General features: G+C 35.9%; 1 protein-coding gene across 1 annotated transcript in view; it reads right to left on the bottom strand.

Moving 5' to 3' along the window:
- The window catches only part of Adgb (androglobin), a 102,270-nt gene that overhangs the window by 7,342 nt on the left and 67,434 nt on the right, over nt 1-27,494 (bottom strand). Inside the window, exons 23-32 of the mRNA XM_042673911.1 lie at nt 26,060-26,153; nt 24,631-24,765; nt 23,164-23,317; nt 20,964-21,151; nt 19,463-19,647; nt 17,319-17,518; nt 14,276-14,387; nt 10,280-10,452; nt 7,082-7,258; nt 6,259-6,364 (exon numbers count right to left, since the gene is read on the bottom strand). Of these exons, the coding sequence (XP_042529845.1) occupies nt 6,259-6,364; nt 7,082-7,258; nt 10,280-10,452; nt 14,276-14,387; nt 17,319-17,518; nt 19,463-19,647; nt 20,964-21,151; nt 23,164-23,317; nt 24,631-24,765; nt 26,060-26,153 (1,524 nt within the window). The remainder of the gene's footprint in view (nt 1-6,258; nt 6,365-7,081; nt 7,259-10,279; nt 10,453-14,275; nt 14,388-17,318; nt 17,519-19,462; nt 19,648-20,963; nt 21,152-23,163; nt 23,318-24,630; nt 24,766-26,059; nt 26,154-27,494) is intronic.

Genomic DNA, 27,494 nt, shown 5'->3' with positions numbered 1-27,494 from the left:
GATCCCAAATCCCTGGCTGTATGTACCTAAAACCTCAATCCAGAGATAGGAATATGAGTGGCTTATATTGCTAATGGCTTTCAGCAGACAGATTTTGGAGAACACAAGGCACAGCCATGGTATTGACATGCCCACTGTTCAGTTCAGGTGGGTATTGGAGTGTCACCAGGAAAAGAATCTTGAAGATTTTGTTCCATCTTTGTCTAGAGCCCAGAGTAAGTTAGAGTTGCTTTTTTTTGGCAGTACTATGGATTTAACTCAGAGACTTGTACTTGCCAGGCAGATACTCTACTACTTGAGTAGTAGCCACATGCTCAGATTTTTTGAAAAATTATTTTTCAAATAGTCTTTTGTTGGGGTCAGTTTGGACCTTAATCCTCCAATTTTACTTCCCACACAGTTGGGGTGACTGTTTCCAGCTTTTCATTTGTTGAGCTGAGAGTCTCCAGAACATTTACATAGGCTGGCATTGATCATGAGTCTCCTGATTTCTACTCTCTGAGTAGCTAAGATTACAGGAGTGAGTCACCATGCCAGGCTCAGCATTGCTTTTGAATTCCATATGATGTTTCTGGTCTTCAGGATGTCAGAATGGTGAGGACAACAATTCATCATGAAGAATTCTGGGAAGAAGATTCATCCAGTGAAGATAGGGAGATGGACAGACATTTGCTTGCTATGAAACTCAACTTTATGGGAAGAGGAAAACTGGTTAAGAGGAAATGTAATATTATCTTTTTCAGTTAACATGGTTTGGCTAGACTATTGCTATATATTTCCTGCTTTGGATGGTATGATTTTATAAAAATAGAATCATAGTCTATTAGCTGAAAAAGTAGTAGAAATGCCTAAATTGTACTGTGGCGTGTTTTTTTCCCAAAACAACAACAACAACGTATTTAACCTTTGGGTGTGAGAAATGTTTGTCACTTCATCAATACATGGAGTTTTCATTGCTTCAAATATGCAGAACAGGCAAGGCTTACTGGCATGACTAGGTTGTTTTCGATAGAGAAAAAGACGATTTTACAAAAGGTAGCCTTGCTTTGTGCAAGACAAAGGTAATATATGACATGTATATTATATACAATGTAATATTATATGATTATAAAGGGCTGTTGCTTATGAAATCTTAAGGTTGGGATATTTTTCTTAAGAAGAATTATATTTTCACTGTTTTAGATCCATTGGCCATAAAGAAAAAACGGTTAATCTATTACAAGTTCCACATTAGGCAGATAGTATCTCTCTATTTATTACTTGGAGATAATATTAATTATATTCTGCTTTAGATGAAAGGCAGAAATAAAAAATGCATGGGAAAATGTTGAAATAAAAGGGAAATACTAGTAGTCAAATTTTAGTTCTTTAAAAATATTACGGAAATTGATACAGATTATTAGCAAGACTGATCGAGAGAAAAGAGAAGGAAGAAAATTTGTTCCAACAGTTTACAAATTGTTTATAAACCTCAATTTACTACAACAGATACAAGAACAAATCCACTACTACACAGTCAAGACATATGGAGCGTATATTCCTTTATGGAGGAAATGGCCCGACAGGGAAGAAGAAAGGCTTTAGCAGTCACTCTTCTATGAATCTTTCTGATGGGTTCCTGTGTGCATATATGTATATGCAAAAATCAATCTGGCTAAACAATTGAAGTTTGTGCCTTGGCTGCTGACAAGGCCAGCCCTCTCTTCCTCTCTTAGTCCTGCTCTAAGCTAGGAATTCTCATTGATCTGCTGATCCCAGTTTTAACAAAGATTCCCACTAAGCTAAAATCTCCCTATCCCTGATACCCCAAAAGCTCCTCTTCTCTCACCTTTGGTAACCACAGAAATTCCTTGATACTTAAGCGAATTCCTAGGGGTAATTTCCACTTACTCTTTCACCTACCTTTGGGCAAAATCCCTACTTTTCTGCATCTAAGATGAATTCTATCTCCCTTATTTCAATAGTATTGGATAATCTTCCTTGTTTTTAACTAATATCCATAACCCAGGAGTATTTACAACAGTAAAGAAGATATATCTCAAAGATCAAGTACTGGTTTTTACTCACCTTTACTTTCTGGCATAAAATTGGATTACAGGAATATTAGTAGTATTTCAGATAGTAGTATTTCAAACCCCAGCATTGTCCCTTTCTAAATGTATCATGTAGGAAGAGTAAAGTACAATGGAAATATTAATATCTGCCTCGTAGCTATGGTGGGTGCCAAATGAGGTCATAAAAAGCATTAGAGAAAACCAGGTACCCGTGACTCAATTCTAGCTACTTGGAAGGCTGAGATCTAAGGACTGTGGTTCTCACAAAGATTCCTGTAAGACTCTTATCTCCAATGAACCACTCAAAAACTGGAAGTGGGGCTGTGGCTCAAAGTGGTAGAGGAGAAGAGCTCAAGGACAGTGCCCACGCCTTGAGTTCAAGCCCTACAACTGACCAAAAATTAAATTAGAAAGAATGATAATGGTAGTATTTGTAAAGAAATGGAAAGACTAGAAAGATTATCTAAGCAAAGTGCCCAGCTTGGGATAATAACATGAGGGCGATATATGCTATTTGTAATATTCTATGGAAAGTAAGGGACCCTAAAACTTTCAGAGTAATCACTGAATGACATCCCTCAAGATGGAAACATGAGAGCATGATTTGGGAAGTTATTCCCTCATGCCTCCATGGAATCTCAAGTGGTAGGAAATGGAAGTAGTCACAGGAGTGGGAAGGCAGTGATTTGTAGAGGCCCCGTCTTCAGGCTGTCTCCGTCTCTTGGCGTCTTATGAACTTAGAAAGATTACTTGATGGACAAATATTTTGAATATTTCTTCCTGTATACACTGGTTATTTGTATTTCTGAGAATTGTCTGATTCAATTCATTCACTTATTAATTGGATTATTTTGGTATTTGATTTTTGGAGCTCTTTATAAAGTCTGCTTATTAATCTTTTATGTGCTGAATATTGGAAAAATATTTGCTTCTCTCTGGTACTTGTTTCTTTTGCTGTGCAGAAGCTTCTTAATTTGATGCTATCCCCCATTTATCTTTTTGTTTGCTATTGCCTGAACTATTACAGTCCTGGTTAGAAAGCTACTGCCTATGCTTGTATCCTCTTTTCTTTCAATAGATTCAAAATTTCAGAACTTACATTAAGATCTTTGCTATTAAAATATCAATCTTAATTGCTTTAATTAAAAAATTATCTTTAGGTAGTTGTACAAAGAAGTTGCTATTAAACAAAGAAGTTTATGAATACAGTATATCTTGATCAATATCACCTCTGTCAATATTCTCACCTATCCCTCCCTCCCTCCTTCTTCTTCGTTTTATAAGATATGCATTGAATTCTTGTCTGCATTTCCCCCCTCTTCTCCTAAAAATCAATTGATTTTTGGTACAGAATTAGAGATAAGGATCAACTTTCAGTTTTTTATATATGTTCTGTAGGGCTATTTGAAGTCATGGGTTATGTAGGATGTTTTGTTGATTTTGGATGAATTTGAAGATTTTTTTCCTATTTCTATAAAGAATGCTGTTAAACTTTTGGTGAGGATTACAAAATTTGTCAATTAGCTTTGGTAATGTAGCAATTTTCACAATATTAATGCCATAAACTTGGGTGTTGTTTCCATTTTCTAGTGTCTTCCATTTCTATCTTCAATGCTTTATAGTGTTTACTACAAAAGTCTTGCATCTTGGATAGGTTTATTTTTGAAACTATTGAGAATAGAATTGATTCCTGATTTCTAAGCTTGTTCCTTGTTGGTATACAGAAAAAGTGCTGATTTTTTGTATGTTGATTTTATATTCTTCTACTTTGCTAAAACTGCTTGTCAAATTGAAGTTTTCTGGTGGAGTCTTTGGGGGTCTTTTAAGTATATGATCATTTTCACCTTGAGGTAATTTCTCTTCTTTCTTTTTATCCCCTTTATTTCTGCTTCTTGCTTCTTATGATGGCTAAATACTATACTAAGGATCTTTAGCCATCACTCCAGTTAGAATGGCCATAATCAAGAAACAGACTATAACAGATACTGGTGAAAATGTTGCCAAATGGGAACCCCATCACTGTTGTGGAAATGTTTAGCCACTCTATAAAGCAGTATGGAGGTTCCTTATAAAACTCAATGTATGACTATCTTATGATCTAGAAATTCCACTCCTGGGTATTTATTCAAAATATTACAAACTAGATTACAGTAAACCCACCAGCACAACCATGTTTATTTCAGTACTATTCACCATAGCTAAGGCATGGACTCAGCCCAGATACCCTCCAATGGATGAATAGAACAAGAAAATGTGGTATATACACATTATAGAATTTCCCTTATCCATTAGAAATAATGATAATGGTACTATTTATAAAGAAATGGGAAAAATAGACAAATTCATTAAGCAAAGTAAGTCAGGTCCAGAAAGACAAAGATTGCATGTTTTCACTCTTATGTGAAAACTAGCATTAGCTTATAAACCTGTAAGTAGACACATTGGGTGGTATGGAAGTGGTTATACATGTGTGAACTGAAACATGGTGGATTCAAGAAAGAACTCAAGTAATGTAATTCCTTAGAAAGGCAAAGACAAAGGCCAACAAAATAAGCACCAGAAATGGGTACTTGCAAGAGGTGGGGTGAGACCAAGGGAGAAGGGTAGACTAATGAAGAGGAGAAAATGGGGAGAACGCAGTCAATGTATAAACTACAAAACTAAGAAACATGAGGGAAAGCATGGTTAGGGAGGGGTTGGTGAGAATGTGGAAAGGGATGACATTGCTCAAGATGCATTGTAGTCATAAACTGCTTTGTTAAATGGAAACTCCTTTGTACAACTACCTAAAGCTCAAAAAAATAAAAACGACTTTGAGATTCTACCTTACTCTAGGCAGAATGGATAGTTGACAAACTACCAAAAAACAAACAACTACTGGCAAGGATTTGGAGGATAAGAGAGAAGATAGTGGCAAGAAAAAATACCCTACATAGTTGGTGGTTTTGAAAATGAATACATCCATCCATTCCCATGTGGAAATGAGTATGGAAATTCAACTAATTAATATAGAACTGCCTTATACCTGGGCAGGCATAGACCCAAAGGAATCCAAGTCAGCATACAATAGAAATGAGTGCAACCCCAGTGACAGTGTCCAAACTAGTAAGTTATCTTTGGTCCCCAACAACAGAAGAATGGACAAAGAAATCATAATGTGATCCATCATAAACTGGGCACAACCTGATGCTTAACAAAGAAAGAGATTTGGCATATATACACAATGGAGTATTATTTAGTCATAAAGAAGAATAAAATTTTGTCATCTGGAGGAAAATGGATAGAAGTGGAGAACATCAAGCTAAGTGAATTAAACTAAACTCAGAAGGACAAATATCCTGGTTTTCTCTTATATTTAGAATCTCAACATAAACCAGAAAGACATGAATGCAAAAGAGTAACTATTTGTGGTAGAAACCCATGGGAATAGGGAATGGGACCAGAGAGGGCGACAGTAGAGACAGTGTGTACATTTATAAAGAAAATATCATACTGGGCACATAAACAGCACAGAAAAGAAATTTTACTGAGATGCTTTCTGGGCTTGGAAAATAATATAAATACCTCCTGTATAATATATATTCTATTCTATATAATGTATGAAATAGCTGTATAATGCATATATTATATTCTATAATGTGTGAAATACATAATGTATATATTATGCATATGTGTGTGTTATTATATGAATACATAATATATACACTTATATTATATGTGGTATGTATTACATATTATATATTATATATTTAAAGGTTATATAATAGTCCTATGATACATAATGTTATATATACATTTATAATATGAAGTATATATAATATACTATATAATAGTACATATAACATAGCATATAGTCTTTTGATATGAAAGGGACCAGATTTATAGTAATAGGCCTGCCTTTGAGTTCCATACTGCTGTCTTGGAATTAACATGTTTCATTGTTGCTTAAATGGGGCACTGGTACCTATTTGGAAGATAGAAATACAGATGTCAAATGAGAAGATAAATGAAACAATTTGATAATTTAGGCACGCTTCTCATATTGATAAGAAGTCGTATTACTTTTTATGATCTTGAAGACCAGGGATTATGAAGTATACCATCTTGTCAAGCATATCCACTCTATTTAAGAGGCACATGTGCGAACTGTATGTAACAAGTGCAGACGACCATGACACAGGCAGCTGGGGTGGGATTCACTGACCTTCGTCCATGGGTTTTGTTGGGCCTTCAGTCACAGACCCATCCTCTGGGCTATCGAAGGGTTTCTTAATGAATTTGTTGAGGTAACGCAAACGAGCCTGAGAAGCCTGGAGGACAAACATTATCACACCGTAACCTGTTTTGCACACCAACAGCCTGTTCATCCAACACCATGGTAACAGGAAGACACAGGCTGCACGGGTAGTTTCACTACATCCGCTCTTCTTACTCTAGAAGTAGACTCATCTGCAATTTTGATGGCCTGTCTTTAAAAACAGATGAAGGAACCGTTCTACAACCAAGGGCTTGGCATGCTACCTTAGAGCCAGCTGCCCCTGAGCTGTTTCATGTGTTCCAGTGACCCTGAGTGAAGACAGGAAATACAAACCTGAGGGAGTTAGTTTCATGATGGCAAAGATTGTTGCAGCAAATACAAGGGAAAAGAGAGGCAGGGTGCTGATCGTCAACAAGGGGCAGCACATGCTTCCTCTCTATCCCTGTATTGTGCTGCTCAAAGTACCTTTTCAAGTTATCTTACTTGAAGTTTTCGAGGGATGATGTGAAAAGGAGGAAATTCATAGCGGGGCCTGTATTTGGTTCTGCTATGCTTTGCTTTTGTGAGACCTCTGGCTATCAGGTTGCTTCACAATATGTACAAACGAGACTTTAACATTTAGGAAATCAATATCTGAAAAAAAAATCTAGATACCATTTGGGAGGAGGGGTGTGTGTGTGTGTGGAAGAAAGAGTGATTTGTCAATCAGACTTTTCCTTACACCGTGCCCAATTAAAAGCAAAACCTGGCAGCTTTTCTGTCAAGCGACCTTGATTGCTCTTCCCGGCTCAGCTGTCTCCCAGGCTTGTTTCATGGCTCTGATTTCATCTGCTCTTTCTGTATCTTTTCTCACATCAAAGTACTCTGATTCACTGTGTTCAGAGACAAACCTCAAAACCCAGTAGGGTTTGTTTGGATCTTCTTGCTGAGAGTGAATAGTGGTCGTCTGCAAAAATAAAAAAAATTTTAAAAAAGCTTTTCAGATGAATGCTATTGCACTTGGAAAAGGGGTTAGGTTTTATCTTCTAATTCATAATTTCACCATTAGGTATTCACCCAAGAGATATGAAAAGGCCATTCACCGAAGATTTGTGCAGGTATGTTCACTGTGGTCTTCTTCTTCTTTTTTTTTTTTTTGTGGGGTGGCAATCCTGGGAACTCTTTTTCACTAGAGACTAGTGCTCTATCACATGAGCCACAAAAGTACTCCAGCTTTTTGGTGGCTAATTGGAGATAAAAAGTCTCATGGACTTTTTGCCTGGGCTGGCTTCAAACCACTTTCCTCAAATCTCAGCCTCCCGAGTAGCTAGGATTACAGGTGTGGGCTCCCAGCCTCACTGCAATTTTAATCGTAACAACAGCCTAAATGTCTATCAACTGATAAATGGGCAACTGTGGTGTGAAAGAATCTCACAGGCAAACATTTTTCTTTGGATGAATTACAAGTTGAACAGAAGAGTACATCTTGCACGTTTCTTTTGTATGAAGTTTCGAGACACACCAAACAAATCTATGATGTCTGAAAACAGACCAGTGGAGGACAGGAGGAGAGGCGACATGCTGGACTATAGAGAGTCTGTGGAAATGACCTTGTCCATAAATTGCACATCATTTACACAGTCAAGATTTGTGCCTCTCATTCTTAAAATTGTATACAATAATGTCTATGTTACATTTATATACACTCACAAAAGCTCTCCATGAAACTAAGAGCTAGATAGCCATTCACTGCTAGGCCAGGAGGAAAACTAGGGTTTGACTGTTTCTATTTAGGAGACGTGTTCACTGATAGTGAACAGGTGAATGGAGGGGCTTTAAGTCTTCAGACAGTTTTGCTGTCATTTTCTCTCTTCTCCTTTTGGAGCTCTCATTATGTATTTTCATAAGTGTCATGGTGTTAACATGCCTCTGAGGGTTGAAGGCTCTCACTTCATTCTTTATCCTCAGACTGGATAATCTTAAACTCTCTCCCTTTCTGCAATGAACTAGCTTTGAATCAGTCCTAAAGTAGATCCTGAGGTAAGTCAGATAATAAAGATGATGTGGTTATGTAGCATTTCATGTAAGTTGAGATTATGTCAACTGCCCATGACAAAAAATGTAGTTGGGGAGTTGTTGCTGCCACTTTTCATGTGTAATTGGTTTCTGTATACCGAAACAATGCTTTTCACAGTATTCCCCTAATGTGCCAATGAGAATTAGACCTCAACAGATGGAAATTCTCTTTCTTATTTTTACACTACAGCACATTAGCTTTTACCAAATTTTAAATGGTTTGATAAGTGAATTTGCCTCCATGTTTTCTGGGACCCAGTTTTGATGTGGAGACAGGAACACTGTTAGGATGCTAGGGTGATCTGTGTGTCTTGAATGAGCCTAGAGATAGGTGACGCTTGCTTTTCTCACTGTGTTTCTCGAGGTTGCTTCTAACTAGAGAATTTAACTTTTCACACACAAGAGGACAAAGCTTTCCATTCCTTGCATCTGGGACATTCAAACCACGTTTATTTTGTTAATTTAATTTTCCTTGACTGTCAACTTTGCTAGTGATGCAGACATCTAACTTCCCACTGGAGACCTGGGGCATATACTTGCTTCTTGCTTCTTCCTTAACCCCTCCCCCACCCCCGCTCTTCAGATAAATAATTCTACCCTAGTTTTGTTCCTTCACCTGCCCCCTTTCTTCCTTTATTTTGATCTGATCCTGGAAAATACCTTGCACCATTTTTGCTTATACCATGGCAGCATTTTCAAACATGTGCTAGTCTTATCTCTCTTGAATCCAGACTTTTAAAGCTGCAGGGTACCTGAAATGGATCTGATCACATCAATACACTTCTTTGTTCCCACCATCACAGCAGTATTCCCAGTTCTGCATAAGCGAAGCAAGGATTATGATTGCGAAAGGACTTTCGCCCTCATAGGTATTTTGCTGGAGTGCAGTCTTTTAAAAAGCAACCTGAATTTGGACATTGATTGATTTGTGTTACACTCTTCACCCTGGCCACTCTTGGATGTTTTTTTCTTACCCTCCATCACTGAAACATGACCTGCTCTGAGGGAGATTGGCCTTTAAGATACAGACAGAGATCCAATGCTCCAGTGAGTTCTGATCCAGGTGTCACTTTACTTTCTTTCTCCTACCTTTAATGTTTCACCAAACCAGCCCGGATTTGCTTTTTGTCTCAGCACGTCTTTGTTCATGGATTCAGTTCTGGGCTCAGATCCTCCAGGAAGAGGCTGTGCTTTTTGGTGCCCTGTAGACAACATCTGGTGCTAAAATTCTATTGGTGAGGCTTGTCTGTTTATCACCTTGTTTAGCAGGTAAAAGGCCTTGAGTTTAATCCCCAAAAGCCTTGGGTTTAATCTCCAGAATCATCAAGAAACAAAGAAAACTCCTGTTTATCTTTAAGTCTGCTCTACTAAAACGAGCTCTTTAAGGGTAGAAATTGTGTCATACTGATCTTAAAAGTTCAAGTTCCAAGCTGGGTGCCGGTGGCTCACGCCTATAATCCTAATTACTCAAGAGGCTGAGATCTGAGGGTGTAGGTTCAAAGCCATCCATGACACAAAAGTATGTTAGACTCTTATCTGTAAGTAGCTACTAAAAAAGCCAGAAGTGGGGCTATGGCTCAAATGGTAGAGCACTAGCCTTTAGGAAAAATGCTCAAGAATAGCTCTCATGTTCTAAGTTCAAGCTCCAGGAATGTCACATCAAAAAAGTTCAAGTTCCAGGAATAGTGTTGTGTATACTAACAGGCCAATTAATGCTTTATAAAACAATACCTATCTGGGAAAGGGAACTTGGGAGAAGTGCCCCCCAAAAACATCCCCAAGGTATGGAGATGATTGACAGAATCAAGAAGATCAAATGTTTCACCATTTTGTCTTCGGAAGAAATGGACCACGGTGACCCCATGATTCCTAGCTCATTAAATGACTCCAACAGGTAAAATACCACACCTACCTGAGGCTCAAAACGGGGGGCCTGCTTTTCTTTAGATGCTTTTTCTTTGTCAGAAGACTTTTCTTTGCCTTTCCTTATTGTTTTGGAAGTTGCTGCAGATTTTTGCCCCTCACTAACAGCATGGGCATCTGGGCTTCCCATGGTAATTAATTCTTCATGTTTCTCCATATGACCTAGAGAGGACACAATAGGAAAACAGTAAGTATTTCTATGATCATAAAATCAAGGAAATGAAGGCTTTGGGTCTCTCTTCTTTTTTTTCTAAACAAAGAAACAACAAACAGATCTTAATCACAGTCAGTTTGACTTCTTCAAATACAATTGAGATATAATTCATATATCATGAAGACAGCATTGAAGTGTGAATGATGGCATTAAAGTTATTTACTATTATACTATTTTAATCCTTTAGTTTTGTGTGTTTTCTATGTTTTAGTTTTTAGTCATTTCCCTAGGAATTTTTAAAAATAATTAAAACCTTAATTTATAGTCCTAAGTAACTTGGATTAATTCCCAGCTTAATTTCAAAAGTATGAAAAACATTTGCTCTTGTCATCATCTATGCTATAATTATAATTTATTATTACTGTTATCATTAGTATGAATCCTCTTGGATTTGACTTTTTTAAAAAAAAAAAGTCTGAACCTCCCAAGAATCAGGATATGCTGTTCATCTGGGACACAGTGCTGAAAGAATGAAAATTTTATGTAACTCAGATAGCTTGGAGTTCTTGTTGGAAGAGCGCGGATTAAAGACAGCTCTGAGGAGAAAGGTGAAATTCTATGTAGCTTGCCTCTTGCCAGTGGTGTGTAGGACAAGATAAATGAACTACTTTAACTATGAGCAGAAAAGGGAGCAAAATGAACCCACAGGAAGAGAATCCGGTTAGCTCGATGTCAGGCAAGGCGTAAGATTAGAGATGAGGCACCATAAAAACATGAGCAAGAGAAGAAACAAAAATGAAGACTAGGATTTTTATCAGGAGACAGACAATAAAGTCACTACTTTTTCAGTACTGGGTCTTGAATCCACTGCTTCTTGACCTGATAAAATGCAGCTCACAGAGGTCTCATCAACATTGAACATATTCAACATAAATGGCAAATTCCTATTGTAACCTTTACTCCCATGAATTACAAGTTCCTTGAAGGCTAGAACATTGTGACACACTTCAATTACAACCACTATAGTGTTTAATTCATAAATATGTTCTCATTATCAGATTGTTTCGTATGCAAAGTTTACGAGAAAACTGTATCACGGTGGCAGTATAGATAGGAATAAGACATGAAAAAAAAGCATCCCACTGATTCAAAACTATGAACACTGTGACCCTATATTGTACAACGTATGGTTTTTAAGACCTCAGAGGGAGTAATCATTGGGATAAACCTATAAACTCCTTGCCGGGGGAAAGTACATGGGAGTATCTGTTTATGTAATAACTTTATGTCTTTGGTTGCTTTGAAGAAACCAAAACACAATAGATAGAAATGTTCAGTAGATAGTAATACTTGTACACATTACAGAAATGCATTCTTGTCCTTATGATTAAAATTCAGTGGTTGGCTTATATACTCAGGAACTAAATAAACTGATTAGGATTTGATCATTCACATAATCTCTAAACTAGAACACTTGTTTAGAATAATGTACATGCTTATTAAATATAATCACATTTATGAAGAGGAAAACTTCATATATATGTATCAACACATAATATATGTATTCATAAACTTATTATATGATTACAATATATGTAATGTATGTAACAATTGCTATCTACAACGACCTTGAATTGAATGCACAATATATTCATTGTGCCATCTTTCTTTCCATAAAAATGCAAAACAACCAGTATATCAGTTCGAGTCAAGGAAATAATGCTATCATCCTCCTTATAAAATTGAACAAGACTTCAAGTTTTGATAATGATAAAGTTTATATGTATTTTAGGAAACTGATCAGGTGTACAAGGTAGCCACATAAAATAGAAGATAGTGGCAAAAGGAATCAATATCATAGCACCACTAGAAAAATCTGGAGACAGGTGATAGAAGTACGGGCTCTTTGCTTACGTACTCTGATCTCCTCTCTCCCCAAATCTAACTAGGTCTGTCATAGAGCAACTTTCCCTAAAATATCAGTCCTGAAATATTCTAAAGGTGGCACTGTTGTCTTATGTGAGCCAGAGCCAATATCCTTAAACAAGATGACAGAAGTAACCTGCATTGCAAATTTGCTTACTATTCTAATTTGAGGTACACAGAAGGGAATTGTTTTAAAAATCAAATTTATTTCTCATAGAAATTAGGTATTTAGCTTAACATGAGTAAACGAAATATTTCCATTAACTTCAGAATGAATACAAAATTTCAAGTCAGGTCATCAATATAATGAAAGCTTCTTCATGTAAAATGACTACATTTTCTAAAATATATCCTTCAAGTTGGAGCAAGTAAGTTTCAAGTTGTAAATTTGTAATCAGAGCACAGCAGTTGATATATTGATATGCTTTAATTTAATCAAGTTGTCTAGAAATCCACATTTATAAACATGGTATTAAAGACCTATTATTCTGAATTTAAAAGCTTCTTGACTCTTACAAAAGATGGCTTGGTGTATTCTTTCAAATGAAAAAATTCTCTATTTTTAAATATAATTCTATTATGAATTTCACTGCTTGCTTCTTTACAGCAACAAATACATTATTCAATGCAAGGTGTAATTTTACTCTGGCAGCTGCTCATTCATATGTAAAGTGATCAAACACAATATCAGAAAATTATATACTATTCCTTAAATTCTTATTTTTTAGTTGAAATGCATAATAATTATAAACATATTTTTGTAATGTCAATATAATCTAAGAGCTTTCTACAAATTATTTTGAGTCTTCACAACAGTCTTGCCTGTTCCGTATTTTAGAAATTACCTAAATGAATAGATTATAAGAAGTGACTATAATGAAAGTTGTGTAAATGTAGTCTCACTTGCTCAGAGCCTCTTAATTCCTTGTTGCTCTAATCTAATGTTTTCAAGGCATGATGACCACAGATAATTGATACCATGGAAAGAGAGGTCAAGGCTGAGGGGCAGGTGGGACTATTTGTTTGCTGCAGGAGGAAAAGAGACAAGTGTGTGTCTTATCCTATGTATTATAAAATGCATTAAAAGTTCTGGAAGATAAAGCAGCTTTTGATAGTGTCTACTAATGGATCTTAATACCTAAGCTTACAGAGATACTAGGTCTTACCTTTCATGTAGCTTCATTACATTTTTTGATGTTTTGCATGTATTATTGATCACAATTAAGCAAAATGACTTAATTTTTTAAAGAATGTAAACAGAAAATATGCATAATGTATTTTCAAATTCTGTATTTCATAATGTTATCTATCTACCTGTCTGTCTGTCTGTCTGTCTGTCTATCTATCTATCTATCTATGTCTATTCATATCTAATAAGCTATCAAGTGCTTAGGATTAAACATGTGTGACATCTTTCTGTGATTCTCTTTTTCAAAGACATAGAGTGATTCATGACTTATGATGTGAGGATATTGAAAATGATTTGTTTTCAAGACACAAACCAGTTTTCTTTCACTGGAGATTTCTCATACAAAACTAGGGATATGCAACATGCTTTAAGAGCTTATCTTCAGTGTTATCTTTTTTAGGATCACCATGGGAAAATACAATTTTATAAATGGAAAATTTCTTGGTACATTTCTTGAAACATTCAAATGTGTAATTGATTTATCACATTTTTACTCACTAGACAAAATGTATTTCAATAAGACTTAGGCAATCAGGTATCTTTGTTTCTCCCATATAATACAGGAAGTACATTCCAATATAGATTCAATGAACATGATAGGAAATACAGTATAGAATCTGAATTATAATCAATAGTTTAATAATGATGGGATTGGTTTACAGTTAAGTATTTATATGAAATTTAAAGTGCATTGATAAGCATTTGGAGTGTCTTACCTTTGGCATCACTTTTCTCTAAGTCTTTTAGTGCTTGAACAAATGACATCTGACCTTCAGTGAGAGTCCAGCTGTTATATAGCACCAAACACTGTATGATATATTTATAACCCTGTGAAATAAAATGGAGTGTTTAAAAACAATTGAGAAGACTATAGATAGAATGCATTCAATATAACTCATAATGTATAATTTCAAGTGTATAATTTCAGGATCATGAAGAAAAATACTTAAATGAAGTAAGTAGCCTAAAAATTGTATAATATCACAATCAATTGGTGTTAAATATTCTCACAACCCAAGCAATGACTGCCATCAAATAAGTTTTAATTTTTGTCAGTGTGATTTATTATAAAGAGAAATCTCACATTATTAAAAAGCTTGAATATTTTTTCAGAGCTTTTGGTCTTTAGGACTTAGCAGTATTCAGGGTGGTTCAAAAGCATAAAGCTATGATTTGCTGATTAGAGATATTGAGAATAATTTTTATTTTGAAGAAATAATTCAGTCTTTTTATTTCTTTATTTCATAGTGTATATTTGTATTTTCTTTAAACATATTTAACTAATTTTAATTGTTTTCTTGCAATAAGGGTTTCAGTATAACATGTCAATCGATGTATACAATGTATATTGATCAGAATCATCCATTCTATGGTTCTCTGCCCACGATCTAACCATTCCTATCTATCTCCTCAAAGTCTCTAGTTTCTGTATCGATTCCCTATTCCTCTTTTCATTCATCTGCCCCCTCCTGTTGGTCTCTAGCCCCCTCAGTCAAAACATCTTTCAACTTTCTGATATTCATATTGTGGAATTCCTGGTTAACAGTTCGAGGGGGTACACTATACAATCTCACTCCTGCATACTCCTTTCTTCTATTTCTTCCTGTAGATCTGTGTATGGTCCTGAACGCATCTTTAAATATGCTTATTCCACATGGAAGAGAAAATATTCATCCTTTGTCTTTCTGAGCCTAGCTTATCCCACTCAATATAATTTTTTCCTGGTTCGTCTATTTCCTTGTAAATGGCATAATAACTATTCTTCTCAATGAATGATGGAGGAATAAAATTCCATTGTGTGTGTGTGTGTGTGTGTGTGTGTGTGTGTGTGTGATATTTTCCTGATTCATTCAGTAGTTGTGAGGGATGCAGGTAAACAAGACACTAGTATGGAGGAATATAGTTCCATTACTGTGGTGAAAGGTATTACCTTAAACCTTTATGCTTGACTTGTTCACTAAAGCAATAGATTTATGGAAGCCCCACAGCTGTGTCTTTAGGTTTTGCAAGGTAACATGTTATGCTATTCTCTATTGTTTTACTCAGATTTTCTGTTTTCTTGTGAATCAGCTATGAGATCTCTCCTTTTCTGTCCTACCACCTCTCTACTTCCTGGAATTGATCTCTCTCCTTCCCCTAGCTTGGAGTTGCTGGCATAGTTTGTTCTTATAATGTTGTTATTAAAATAATCTGTTGAGTATAGTTATACTAATTATATTTTCCTGTATTATATTTAGATCTTTTTTGTTTGTCTTACTAGACTCATACCTACATTAATAATCTTAAAAAATATCTTAGGCTTTTATAATCTAGTTTTGGGATTTTGTTCTTCATTCCAAAGATTTCTTCCATGAAGTCATGAAAATCATTTCTTCTTTATACTCTGAGTTACTTTTTGGATCTTGTCTAACTTTTAGTTAAAATTAACTTATAGTTTCTTGCCAGTACTGAGACTTGAACTCAGGGCCTAGGTATTGTTCTATAGCTTTTTTGTTCAAAGCTAGCACTTTACCTCTTGAGCCACAGCTCTTCTTCCTGCTTTTTGCTATTTAAATGGAGATAAGAGTCTCATGGACTTTCCTGCCTGGGCTGGCTTTGAAACAAGATCATCAGCGCTCAGCATCCTGAGTAGCTATGATTATAGGCATGCGGCACCAGAGCCTGGTTTAGGTTCTACAGTTTAAACATTTATACCTCCTAATTTATTCATGAAAAAAGCTAGGATTTCACTATATACTTCTTTACTGTTGCTTACAAATTTTGATTTGTCAAATTAAAAAAATTACTGAGTTTTACATACTTCAAATTTTCATATTTGATGTTCATTTTAACTAAAAAATTTAATATACTTTACCTACTTTTAATTATTTATGGGCTTTTCAACTGCTGTTAATCATATTTTTATTGCATTACAAACATATAACATCTCTATTATTTGATAGTTTAGATTTTATCCAGGATTCCATTTATGGACTGATGGTATATCTCAAAATATCTGAGTTATGACAGGGAAAAGTATATTCTCTGTTTATTAGGTGAAGTTTTCCATAAACATATCTAAATTATTAAGCAGTGAATTGTTGGCTTCTTTTTATCTCTGAAGTTCTAATAGTTTTCTATTAATCATTAACATAATGCTACTTTCTGTAACATTTGCTTAAAAGTCTGCTTTCATTGAATCTTGTTTTTATGTAATCTAAAAATTTTAGCCTTTTAACTAATTAATTTGAATTTTTATTATAATTATTATCATATATAAGCTTATTATGGCTTATTATTTTTCTTTACTTTTTTTTTTCTTTTTTGTCAGTTGTGGGGCTTGATCTAAGGGCCTGGATGCTGTCCCTGAGCTTTTTTGCTTAAGGCTAGCACTCTAACACTTTGAGCCTCAGGGCCACTTCCAGTTTTTTGGTGGTTCACTGGAGATCAGAATCTTTTCACCTTAAACTTGGGTCACATTTTTTAGTAATATGCAATTTTGATTAAAATTTGTCATCTTCAAAGTTATGTATTAAACTTATTTTTAAAAGGAGATGATCACATCTACATAATAGGGCTAGTGTGAAGATTCTCTATGCTATGTAAAGATCATGACATAGAGAAATAGTTCAATCATGATTTTTCAGTTTTAGTTATGTACTGGTGGTCTTGCACATAGTGTGTATTATGTATTGACAACGGTTAGAGAGGATTATTTTATTTTATGTTATCTTTTAGGAGAAGTCTGTTGGAAGAATTCTTCTTTTAATGTTTATATACCTGCTGTGGCGTGCTAGAATTTTCTTCTACAGCAGGTACACTGACAACTTCCTCCTCCAACAGAGACAGACCTGGCTCTACTATGGCACTTCCAGGTCTACCCTTAAAGGGTTTTTGACTTCCCTGGGCAGATTTCTTCTTGCTAGGCGTTTCTGGCTCCTTCTTCAGTGCAGCATGAAATGAAAGAATTTGCTTGCTAGCTGAAAAAGAGTACAATTAAGTTAATACATGTGATATACACCATTGTTAGTAATGACAGTATACTGCAAAGGAAAAGTATATAATTATGAGATACAAAAAAACAACATCACTTTACATCCTTTGGAATAATATGGTCTTAAAGCAATACCTTCTAATAGGATGTATGGCATAGAGCAATGGCTGCTCTGAACAACCATAACTGCTCCAACAGTAACAATTTCTCGTTCATGTTGTACCATTTGAATGATATAATGCATTATTCACCCTAGTTCTTTAATGTCTAATTTCATGCATGTATGTTATCACACTAAGGAAAGAGTTCATCTTAGTTTTCCATTCCTACCTCCACTGATTTTTTCCTTATCAGATAATATAGGTAACTGGGAAACAAAATAGAAAGGTGTTGAATGCAAACAATTTGTCAAGCATACATAAAAGTAAATTAATGAACAACACAAAGAAATTCCAACTCTTTCCAAGATAGATATATGAGCAAGGATTATATTCTCTCACCACAAAAATGATAAAATTGGACAATGATATAAAGCAGACATTTTCAGTCATGAGACAATAGATAGCCTAATGAAGGCCTGGGATTGTTTTTTTTTTTTGGATCCGGTTGTGGGGCCTGAACTCTGGGCCTGGGCGCTGTCCCTCAGCTCTTCAGCTCAAGGCTAGCACTCTACCACTTGAGCCACAGCGCCACTTCTGGCTTTTTTTTTCTGCTTATGTGGTGCTGAGGAATCGAACCCAGGGCCTCATGCATGCAAGGCAAGTGCTCTACCATTGAGCCACCTTCCCAGCCCAAGGCCTGTGATAGTTGAGAACAGGGAAAGGAACAAGCTGATCTGTCACTTTCCCAAACTGTTGCCTTTGAGCATCTTGCCAGCTGCAGGAAAGAGAACAGTCCAGACTGTGAAGGTCTTCCAGGTGAGAAACAAAGGTGGTCATTTGGGCCACTGAAACAACCACTGCCTAGTAAAGTACAGAGGAATTGCTGAACAGCAAAGAAGCTCAGAAACATACATAGGGAAATGTGACCATCATCTGAAAGGTCATTAGAAATACACAGAGCTGACACAGATTTTGGACACGGCCAAAAATGGCTATAGCACCCACACTTAAGTATGTAAGGAAAAAGTTGGACATACTGAATAAACAAATGGTGAATATTAATAGAAAAAGATGAAATATATGAAAATTGCAATGACAAAAATTCAAATCTAGCAAACACAGCCACTTTTATTTACCTTGGTTTAGAGGTCTCAACTAATGCTACAAAGACTAAAAACCTTATTTATTTAAGAAATATCAATCATCAGAATAGGTAAATGTAAATGAAAATATGAAGAAGGAAAGGATAAAATCTAAAGTATTAACAGGATTAACTGTCTAGCATAAGCATAAGGAATTCCTTATTCCTTTGTTTATGCTCTTTTTCCACATTTTAAGTGTTAGTCATGTGTTATTTTTAGTCAGAATAAAGTTACCAAAACAGCTAAAAGAATAATCTGCCTCACAGTATCAGTTATACTTCAAATAACACTTAATAACTCATTGAGAATATTGTGTTGAAAGCCCTAACTTGAAAGTTTAGGCTAATTTTTAATAAGTACAATATTTTCTAAAAATATGTTGGGAATAAAGGAAAAATTAGAAAATTTAAAATAATAAGAATTTTACTACTTACAAGCATGCTGACATATGCATTAAAAATGGAAAAATCTTTCTCTAAAGAGAAAAGCTTTCAAAGTACAAGTACTGTTTAACCAATTGTTTTTTTTTTGAGCCTAATTGGTGTCCAGTTTTTGTGATGACAAATACAGTGATTAAAAACAAAATTCACCTTAGTTTTAGTGGTAAGTATTTCTTTCTATTCCTATAAAGAGAGAGAGTATACAATGTCTTGAATCCAAAAACCCAACTTGGGCAGGCACACTTACATTGGGAGCTCAGAGACTTCTCACTTCCCAAGAAGCTAAATGCTGGGATTATAGCTTGGCCTTTTCCGGTGGTGCTCACTATGATTTCTTCATTTTCTAAAATCTGCAGCTTGATGAAGACATCCGGTTTGGATGTTCGTACATGTATTGTAACAGGGTGTGCTAATGCCACTTTAACAGAATACCTATGGAGATAAGCAAATTCAACTCAGAAATGAAATCATGGGTCTTCCCTCAAGTCAGCAAAAGAAACAATATGGTTCTGAGATGAACATCTCAAAATAAAACTACTTTGTAAAGTCGCTAACTTTATGGAAAGACTAGAGTCACAGACTTTGCCAAAGGTCAAACTTTACCAATATGGTCAAACAGAACAAACATGTAGTTTTCTTTATTATGCTTTCTTCTAATGCTTTTCAAAATAATTTTTAAACCATGGCCTCATTCTAGAAGCTCAATAGCATCTTGTTTGATTTTCCAGTCTCCCAATTCATCTAAAATACTGAGCCAAGGAAAGTGAGTTTCTAGCTCCCTTGAGATTTGCAGGTAAGAGCTTGGTTCAACATAATTTGAATATCTAGTCAAAAGGTCAGTGAATCACAAATCTATCACCACAATAAGATGCACATATTTTAAGTAATTCTGCATTGATAACTGCAGTTGCTCCTAAAAAGGAATGAAAAGATAGATTTGTCTTCCAGTTGTTGTTTAGGCCTGATGAATCACCTATAAAACTTGATAAAACCTAAAAGCCACCATACTACTTATAATATGCAAGCTACTATTGACATGAGTCCAGACACATAATCTTACAGATCAGACAATGAGAGCCAGAAGTACTGAGGGGCTTTTGAAAAGAAAGCAGCACAGACAGAGGAGAAGCATGACAGAGGTGCTTGTGGCATATGCCTATAATCCCAGATACTCAGGAGGCTGAGATCTGTGGATCCCAGTTCAGAGCCATCCTGGGCATGAAAGTCTATGAGATTTATATCTCATATTAACCATCAAAAAGTCAGAAATGAAGCTGTGGCTCAAGTGGTAGAAGACCAGCCTTCAGTCAAAAAGCTCAAGGGCAAAGTCCAGCACCAGAGTTCAAGTTCTAATACTTCCACAAAAAGAAAAAAGAAAAAGAAAAAGAAAGATAGGCATGTCTTCACAGAGTAGAATGCACAGAAAGCTGTTTACTGAGAATTGTGTAATGAGCATGCAGAGGACAGAGGAGGAGAATTCCCACAACAGGCTAGTCAGAGAGGGAGAGGACTAAGAGGAGAGGATTGTCACATAGTAATGAAAGTGTCCTTTTTAATTTAAGTCAGGTAAGATCAAGTCTAAGAAAATCTCACAGCCATTATATGTGACCATACAGGCTTGGTCCTTCATATCAGCCAATGACATCACCATCATTTCCAAAATGAGTATAGACTTAAAATTCAAGTTAGTAGCAGACTTTATTTTAAACCTAAGATAGAAAATGCTTTAGTCCTTTTCTGTCGTATACCTGAATAAGATTTTCTTCTCATTGGGTATGTAGTAATCTCTGATTTCCTTGAGGGAGAAGGAATTGCTCGGGGAATCTCGGGTGAGACATGGGAGTGGTGTATATGGGCCAATGAGGCGCAGTTTCCAGCGCGATCCTGACACAAACGTGTCACCAGTGAATGCTTCAGCCACAAAGGAATATCCCTTCTACAAGGCAGGGAAATTGTACACATGGGTTACATTGCTGCTGGTGTCATAGCATTTAAAGGCTCTATTGTCATAGACATTCCAAGATCTTTTAGTAAGCATTATGCTTTGAAACCCCACTTTGTACCTTCTAAGGGCTGGAGATGGAGGTCAGTGATAGCATGCTTGCCTATTATGTGTGCATAGTGAGTTTCATTCCTAGCATCATAAAAAATAAGGAAATGGAAGGAAGAAAGAATGGGAGAAAGGAGGGAAGAAGGGATGGAGAAGGGACTAAAAGAGGGAGAAAGAAAGGGAGGGAAAGAAGGAAAGGGAAAAAAGCACCATCTTACATGTTTTCAGGGAAGTGATTGACTCTAACATGTTCCTCTGTGTGTTTCCTGACTTATAAAATAGTGTTTTAATAGTAGATAATTGCTATGCTTTCTTCTAATGCTTCTTAAACCAATTTTAAAATCATAGTCCCATCCTAGAAGCCCAAAAGCATCTTATTTGATTTTCCAGTCCCCCAAATTCATCTAAAATACTGAGCTGAGGAAAGCAAGTTTCTAGCTCTCTTCAGATTTGCAGGTTAGGTCTTGGTTCAACATAATTTGAATATCTAGTCAAAAGGTCAGTGAATCACAAATCTGCTATCACAATAATATGCAAATATTTTAAGTATTTCTGCACTGATAATTGCAGTTGTCCCTAATAAGGAATGAAAAGATAGATTTGTCTTCCAGTTGTTGCCTAGAAGCTCTTCAGAAGACACTCTGATATATTTAGATTTCTAGAAACAAAAGTCAGATCTTCACAAGCCATAATAAATACATAGCTCTCAATAGATGTCCAGGAGTATTAGCTAGAACTGCAATACTGTAATGCTAATAAGGAACTTTCGATATTACATTCAGAGCTTGTAAAAGGAATGTAAGTTATGTATGTTAAAGCATATTTACTTGGGAAAGTATAATGTGCAGATGTATTGCTGTTCTAATATTTGAGCTAACTGTACTAATACATTAAGCAAAATAAAATCCATGACCTGTGTTTGTACAGACTCAGAATAATTCTAGCAGATGAAACTTGTGAAATTATGACAGGTATTGATAAGTGGAAATCTAAAACTCAACCTGTGAGAGGGGTAATAAGAAAGGACTTGGGTATTCCAAATGAACATGCTTGAAACCACAAAGATAAGATTTAAATATGCAGTGAGGAGGCAGAGTTGGATGCTTGAAGGTCAAAGATTAGAGCCTCCATGCTGGCCTCCAACTTGGGATCCTCCTACTTCAGTGACCTGACTACTGAGATCACAGGCATGCGCCACCATGTACTTCTTGACTTGAAATAATTTATGTTGCCCTAGAAAAGGCTATGGGAGTAAAGGGAGGGTCTCTAATCTTAATATTTCAAAATACTTAGGAGTAGAAAAAAAGATAAGTATGGAACAAAAACAACCCTTAGATTCAGTGTAGGCACATGACTAAGTGAGTTCCTTAGATCTACTCCTGTTTTAAAGGAGTATGTGGATTTATGATGTCAATAATTAACATTTCTAATGCTTTCCTTTGTTTTGTTAATTTATTTTTATTGTTATATTTTTGTGCTGGTACTAGGGCTTGAAATGAGGGCCTTGTGATCTCATTTGACTTTTTCATTCAAGGCTGGCACTATACCACTAGAGTGATATCTCCATTTCTGACTTTTTGGCTGGTTATTTGGAGGTGAGAACTTCGAGAATTTTCCTGCCTGGACTGGCTTCAAACTGGGATCCTCAAATCTCATCCTCTAGGATTACAGGCATGAGCCACTGCCACTCCACTCATGCTTTCTTTTTGTTATGTAAAAAGTGCTCTAGTAGTCACATGATCCCTGACAAAACAATAGGACTTGTATAAGGAATGACCGGGCCCTATTCCTCTAGATTAGACTGAAGCCACTCTGCCCTGCTTTCTCTAGGACTCTGAACAGGCTGAGGGCTTTTCAGTCCCCTTCTGAAAGATGGTGAGAATAGATTTTACACCTACCTTATTCTTGGTATAAAAGTAAGGCACCACTTTCTGGAACACCTTTGGCACTTGTTCCATTGTGTCATTATTAACAACATGAAGCATACAGACAGGCAGTGTAGAGTACACTTTGGGAAGCAAAATCATATCTTGAGGAACCAAGAATGTTTCTCTGTAATTATAAAAGCACAAATTGTCTTTCAACAGGAATTATAACATTTGCACTTAAATGCTATGGAATTATTTTCAAGGTTTGAAGTTTGAAATATGTACATAAAGTCCTCATATTGCTTTCATTTAAATGCCTGTAATCCTAACTGTTCAGGAAGCTGAGGTTTGAGGATCACATTTAGAAGTCAGGCCAGACAGGAAATTGACCAGCAAATAACTGGGCTGGAGGCCTGGCTCAGGTGGTAGAATGCTAACCATAATCAAGCAAGTCGAGCAAGGGTGAATTCAAACCTAGGAACTGGTGTGCACATGCACACATACATGAATTTACTACTTTGATATATAAATGAAAATTCTACCTTATAAGTAATATGACTTTTATCTAATACACAATTACTTGGATATTAAAGGCTCTCTTTCTATATTGAAAACGTATCAATTGTTGACAACATATTAATTAAAAGGTTTACAAGACGTGGTGCTGCAACATAAGGAGTAGAGCACTCACCTTGGGCTGAAGAGCTCAGGGACAGCGCCCAGGCCCTTCCAGCCCCATGACCAACCAAAGAAAAATTATCCTTCAAGCTGGTGCCAGTAGCTCATGCCTGTAATCCTAGCTACTCAGGAGTCTGAGATCTGAGGATCGTGGTTCAAAGCCAGCCTGGGCAGGAAAGTCCATGAGACTCTTATCTCCAATTAACCACCAGAAAACTGGAAGTGGTGCTGTGGCTGCAGTGGTAGAGTGCTTGTCTTGAGCTGAAAAGCTGAGGGACAGTACCCAGGCCCAGAGTTCAAGCCCCACGGCCGACCAAAAAAAAAGTTTACAATTACTGCATATGTGTGTGTGCGTGTACACATGTGCACACGCATGTGTGCTGTGTGTATGTGAGAGTTCTGGGACATGAAGTCAGAGCCCGGACATTGTCTGTGAGCTTTTTTGCTCAAGACTAGCACTTGAGCTCCACTTCTGGCTTTTTTTTTGTAGGTAATTAGAAATAAGAGTCTCACAGACTTTTCTGCCTGGTCTGGCTTCAAACCCTGATCCTCAGATCTCCACTTCTGGAGTAGCTAGGATTGCAGGCATAAGCCACTATCTCCTGGCTTACTGCAATTCTGGTACAAAGAATATGGATTAAAACTTTCTATAATATTTCATCCATTCATAGCAAGTGTTTAAGAATTGTAATACATGAAATCCAGCTAAGAGTTGATACTCTGACTTTCATTACATTTTACTACAATGAATAAAACATTGCAGATCAATGGTACACATCAGTAAAGGATAACATGAACTTGCTGGTTTACTAAGCTCACCTGAACACTATGAACCAATAATTTGGTGGTTGATCTGGATAGGTTACTGTGTAGTCAGCAAAAGTAAGCTTTGTTTCTTCATCTTGAAAGCATGGGTAAGATTCCATAGACTTGCACTTGCTTTTAAACATTAGTCTAGAAATGTGATAATAAATTAGCAATGATTTTAAAAAACACTTTTGAAATCAGTTCTATTACACATGGATGTAGGACCCTCAATCACATGAATATCATTGGCTGGGTTGAGTTCTCACTCAAAGTGGACCAGGGGAATCTATGCTACAAGGTACTGAGAGAGGGGAGCCCATCCCCAGTCAACTGTGAATTGTGTCTCCCCTGGGCCCGAAGTGATCTGAAGTTCTAAATTAATCACGAATGTGATTCATGAACATGGAAATGATCCAAGTTCACAAGTACGAAAGCAGAACCAAAGTTTCGAGCTACAGTGAAAGTCTGCCTTATTCTTGGATTGATTATACTAGTTTTTGATAAAATACAATTTTTAAAAATACTAAACAGGAAACTAACTTAGAAAAATTTGTCAAGATCAATACTTTAAATCACTGCACGCAAATTGCCCAAATCAGTTATCTTCCCTGTCAACAATCCCGAATTACTGAAAAGTCAGTTGTACTTAAATCATCCTGTGAGCTGCCAAGTGATTCCCTATTCTCAATTTTATGGAAATATGCCACCCAGAAAGCAAGTAGTACCTAAAAAATGAGGCAAAAGTGAATGTGCTTAATTAAAGTGTTAAAGTAAGAACTTTAGATTTGTTAAAAGCTGCCATGTTGGTGGCATTTTGAAAGGTATAGGTTGGACATGGCTATGGGAAAGAAAAGAAGCATGGCAGTACAGCAGTGCTGTATGCATCCATGCATACCGTACTATCAAGCTCTCCTCCATGGTGGTCTCCTTGGACCCATACACCTACTGACAAAACTATGAGTCATCTGTGTAATGATGGGAAAACTAGAAGCAGGCAATTTAGCAGAAATACAGAATAGAAGTCACCAAAGGATCCAGAATTGAGATTGATACTGGCATGGAGTTTAATGTGATGGACAGTTTTTAAAATGGATTTTTTTTAATCAAAGGGAATGAACATGAGAGAGTCCTAGAGTTTTCTTTCTGCATAATTTCTGATGTATGAGAAATTAGTGCATGCTGCTAGTTAAAAAAATAATAGGCCGAAGTTTCTTGTTCCCTAGAAAATTCAGGATATCCTGAAATTAATGGGAAGGAGAATGGGAGAGACCCTGGGCCTTTCATCCTTCTCATCCTGCCAGAATCTAGATAGATTCTTAGAATTATCAGATATCTATGGTGCTTTCTACAAGATCTCATTTATTTTCTGAAAAATGGACCATTATAGCATGGAAGATGGTTCTCTACTCATGGTATAGAAGGAACTAGAAGAATTCTTCACCTTAAGAGAGAAATTGCATATTGTTCCAAATTCAGCTCCAATACAGTCCAAACTTTCTGAAGAGTTTCCGCAACACTGGCATTTTCCTTTGTGTCTGAAAGTAATAATATTCAATTGTAAGATTTACCAAAGATAATATTGTCCACACTTTCTATTTTATAGATGAATAATTTGAAACTCATAAGATGGCTCCAAATACTTTAGCTTAGTAGAAGAAAAATCCTCTTTAAAATATAGAACTCTAATCCTTCAGTCGAAAGTGTTGCTCACATATTATGCTGCTTCCTTTCATCTTTAATTAAAAATTGTAAGATGCTCTTTGATGTAATTTAAGGTAATTATCACATAGTTTATCCTAAGGAGATCTGTCATACCAAAAATTCCTTACGGGTAAATTTTATCTCAGAAAAAGCAATCCAGCCAATTTTTCTAATGAACATTAGCTAATGGGATTCCACTATGCTTCCCTCTATTTCATTATCCACAAATAGTTTAAAATTAGGTGATCTGGCAGGGAAAAAAAAGCAGCCCATAGTGAGCACTTGAAAATTAACATAAGAAACTTATCTCTTTATCTTAGTCTTTTCATGGTCCTTACCACTATCTGAAATGAACTTCATCTACTCTATACTTCATGGAACTGGAACATAAAGACTCACCAGGGCAGAAGCTCTGATTCTAAGTTTAGAAACTAAAATAGTCCTTCATACTTGAGATCTAAATATATGTTAAGTAAAAACTACTATTAAATTATTACTTAATGATTGAATTTAAAAAACCAATTCAATTTAATGATTAAATAATTATTTACTTATTAAGTTATGAATCGCACATTATTGAATTGTTCAAGATTTTCCATTTCTAAAGAGGGAAGTAATTTCATTGTATGAATGTAATTTTTATAACATACACTACATTTCGTTTTAAAATTGCTCATTTTTTTCTAATAAAAAACACACAGCACACATGCCATTATAATTTTGGGGGTGTTGCTTTTTGTGGCAGGGTCTCACACTCTGTGGCTGGGTCTGCCTGTAGACCCGCAATCCTCCTGAAGCAGTCCTCAGCCTTCTCATGGTTGGGGTCACAGGTGTGTGTTACCATGCCTGATTTTGTAATATTTTCCTACCACAAACAGATGTTATCGAGAGATTTTTACATTTGTATATATGTAGGTATTATTTTTTAGATTTATGTTTTGATAAATGTAATTAAGTATTTCAAGCAGAACTGTTTTCATTCCAAAATGTTTCAATATGCCAAAAGGATTCAATTGAAATTTCCATTGGATTTGCAATGGAAATCACAGAATAAAAATAATTGGATATTACTTCCCTACCTGATGCTTCATTTTACAATAATAAAGCTGACATTTTCACAAAAATTCATTTCATATGCCAAAATGTATTTGATGTAATAAAACGTTAAGAACAAA

The sequence above is a fragment of the Dipodomys spectabilis genome, unplaced genomic scaffold (assembly GCF_019054845.1).
Source record: "Dipodomys spectabilis isolate Male_0828 unplaced genomic scaffold, ASM1905484v1 ptg000001l, whole genome shotgun sequence".
NCBI lineage: Eukaryota > Metazoa > Chordata > Mammalia > Rodentia > Heteromyidae > Dipodomys > Dipodomys spectabilis.
This window is presented reverse-complemented; position numbering and strand designations above follow the sequence as displayed.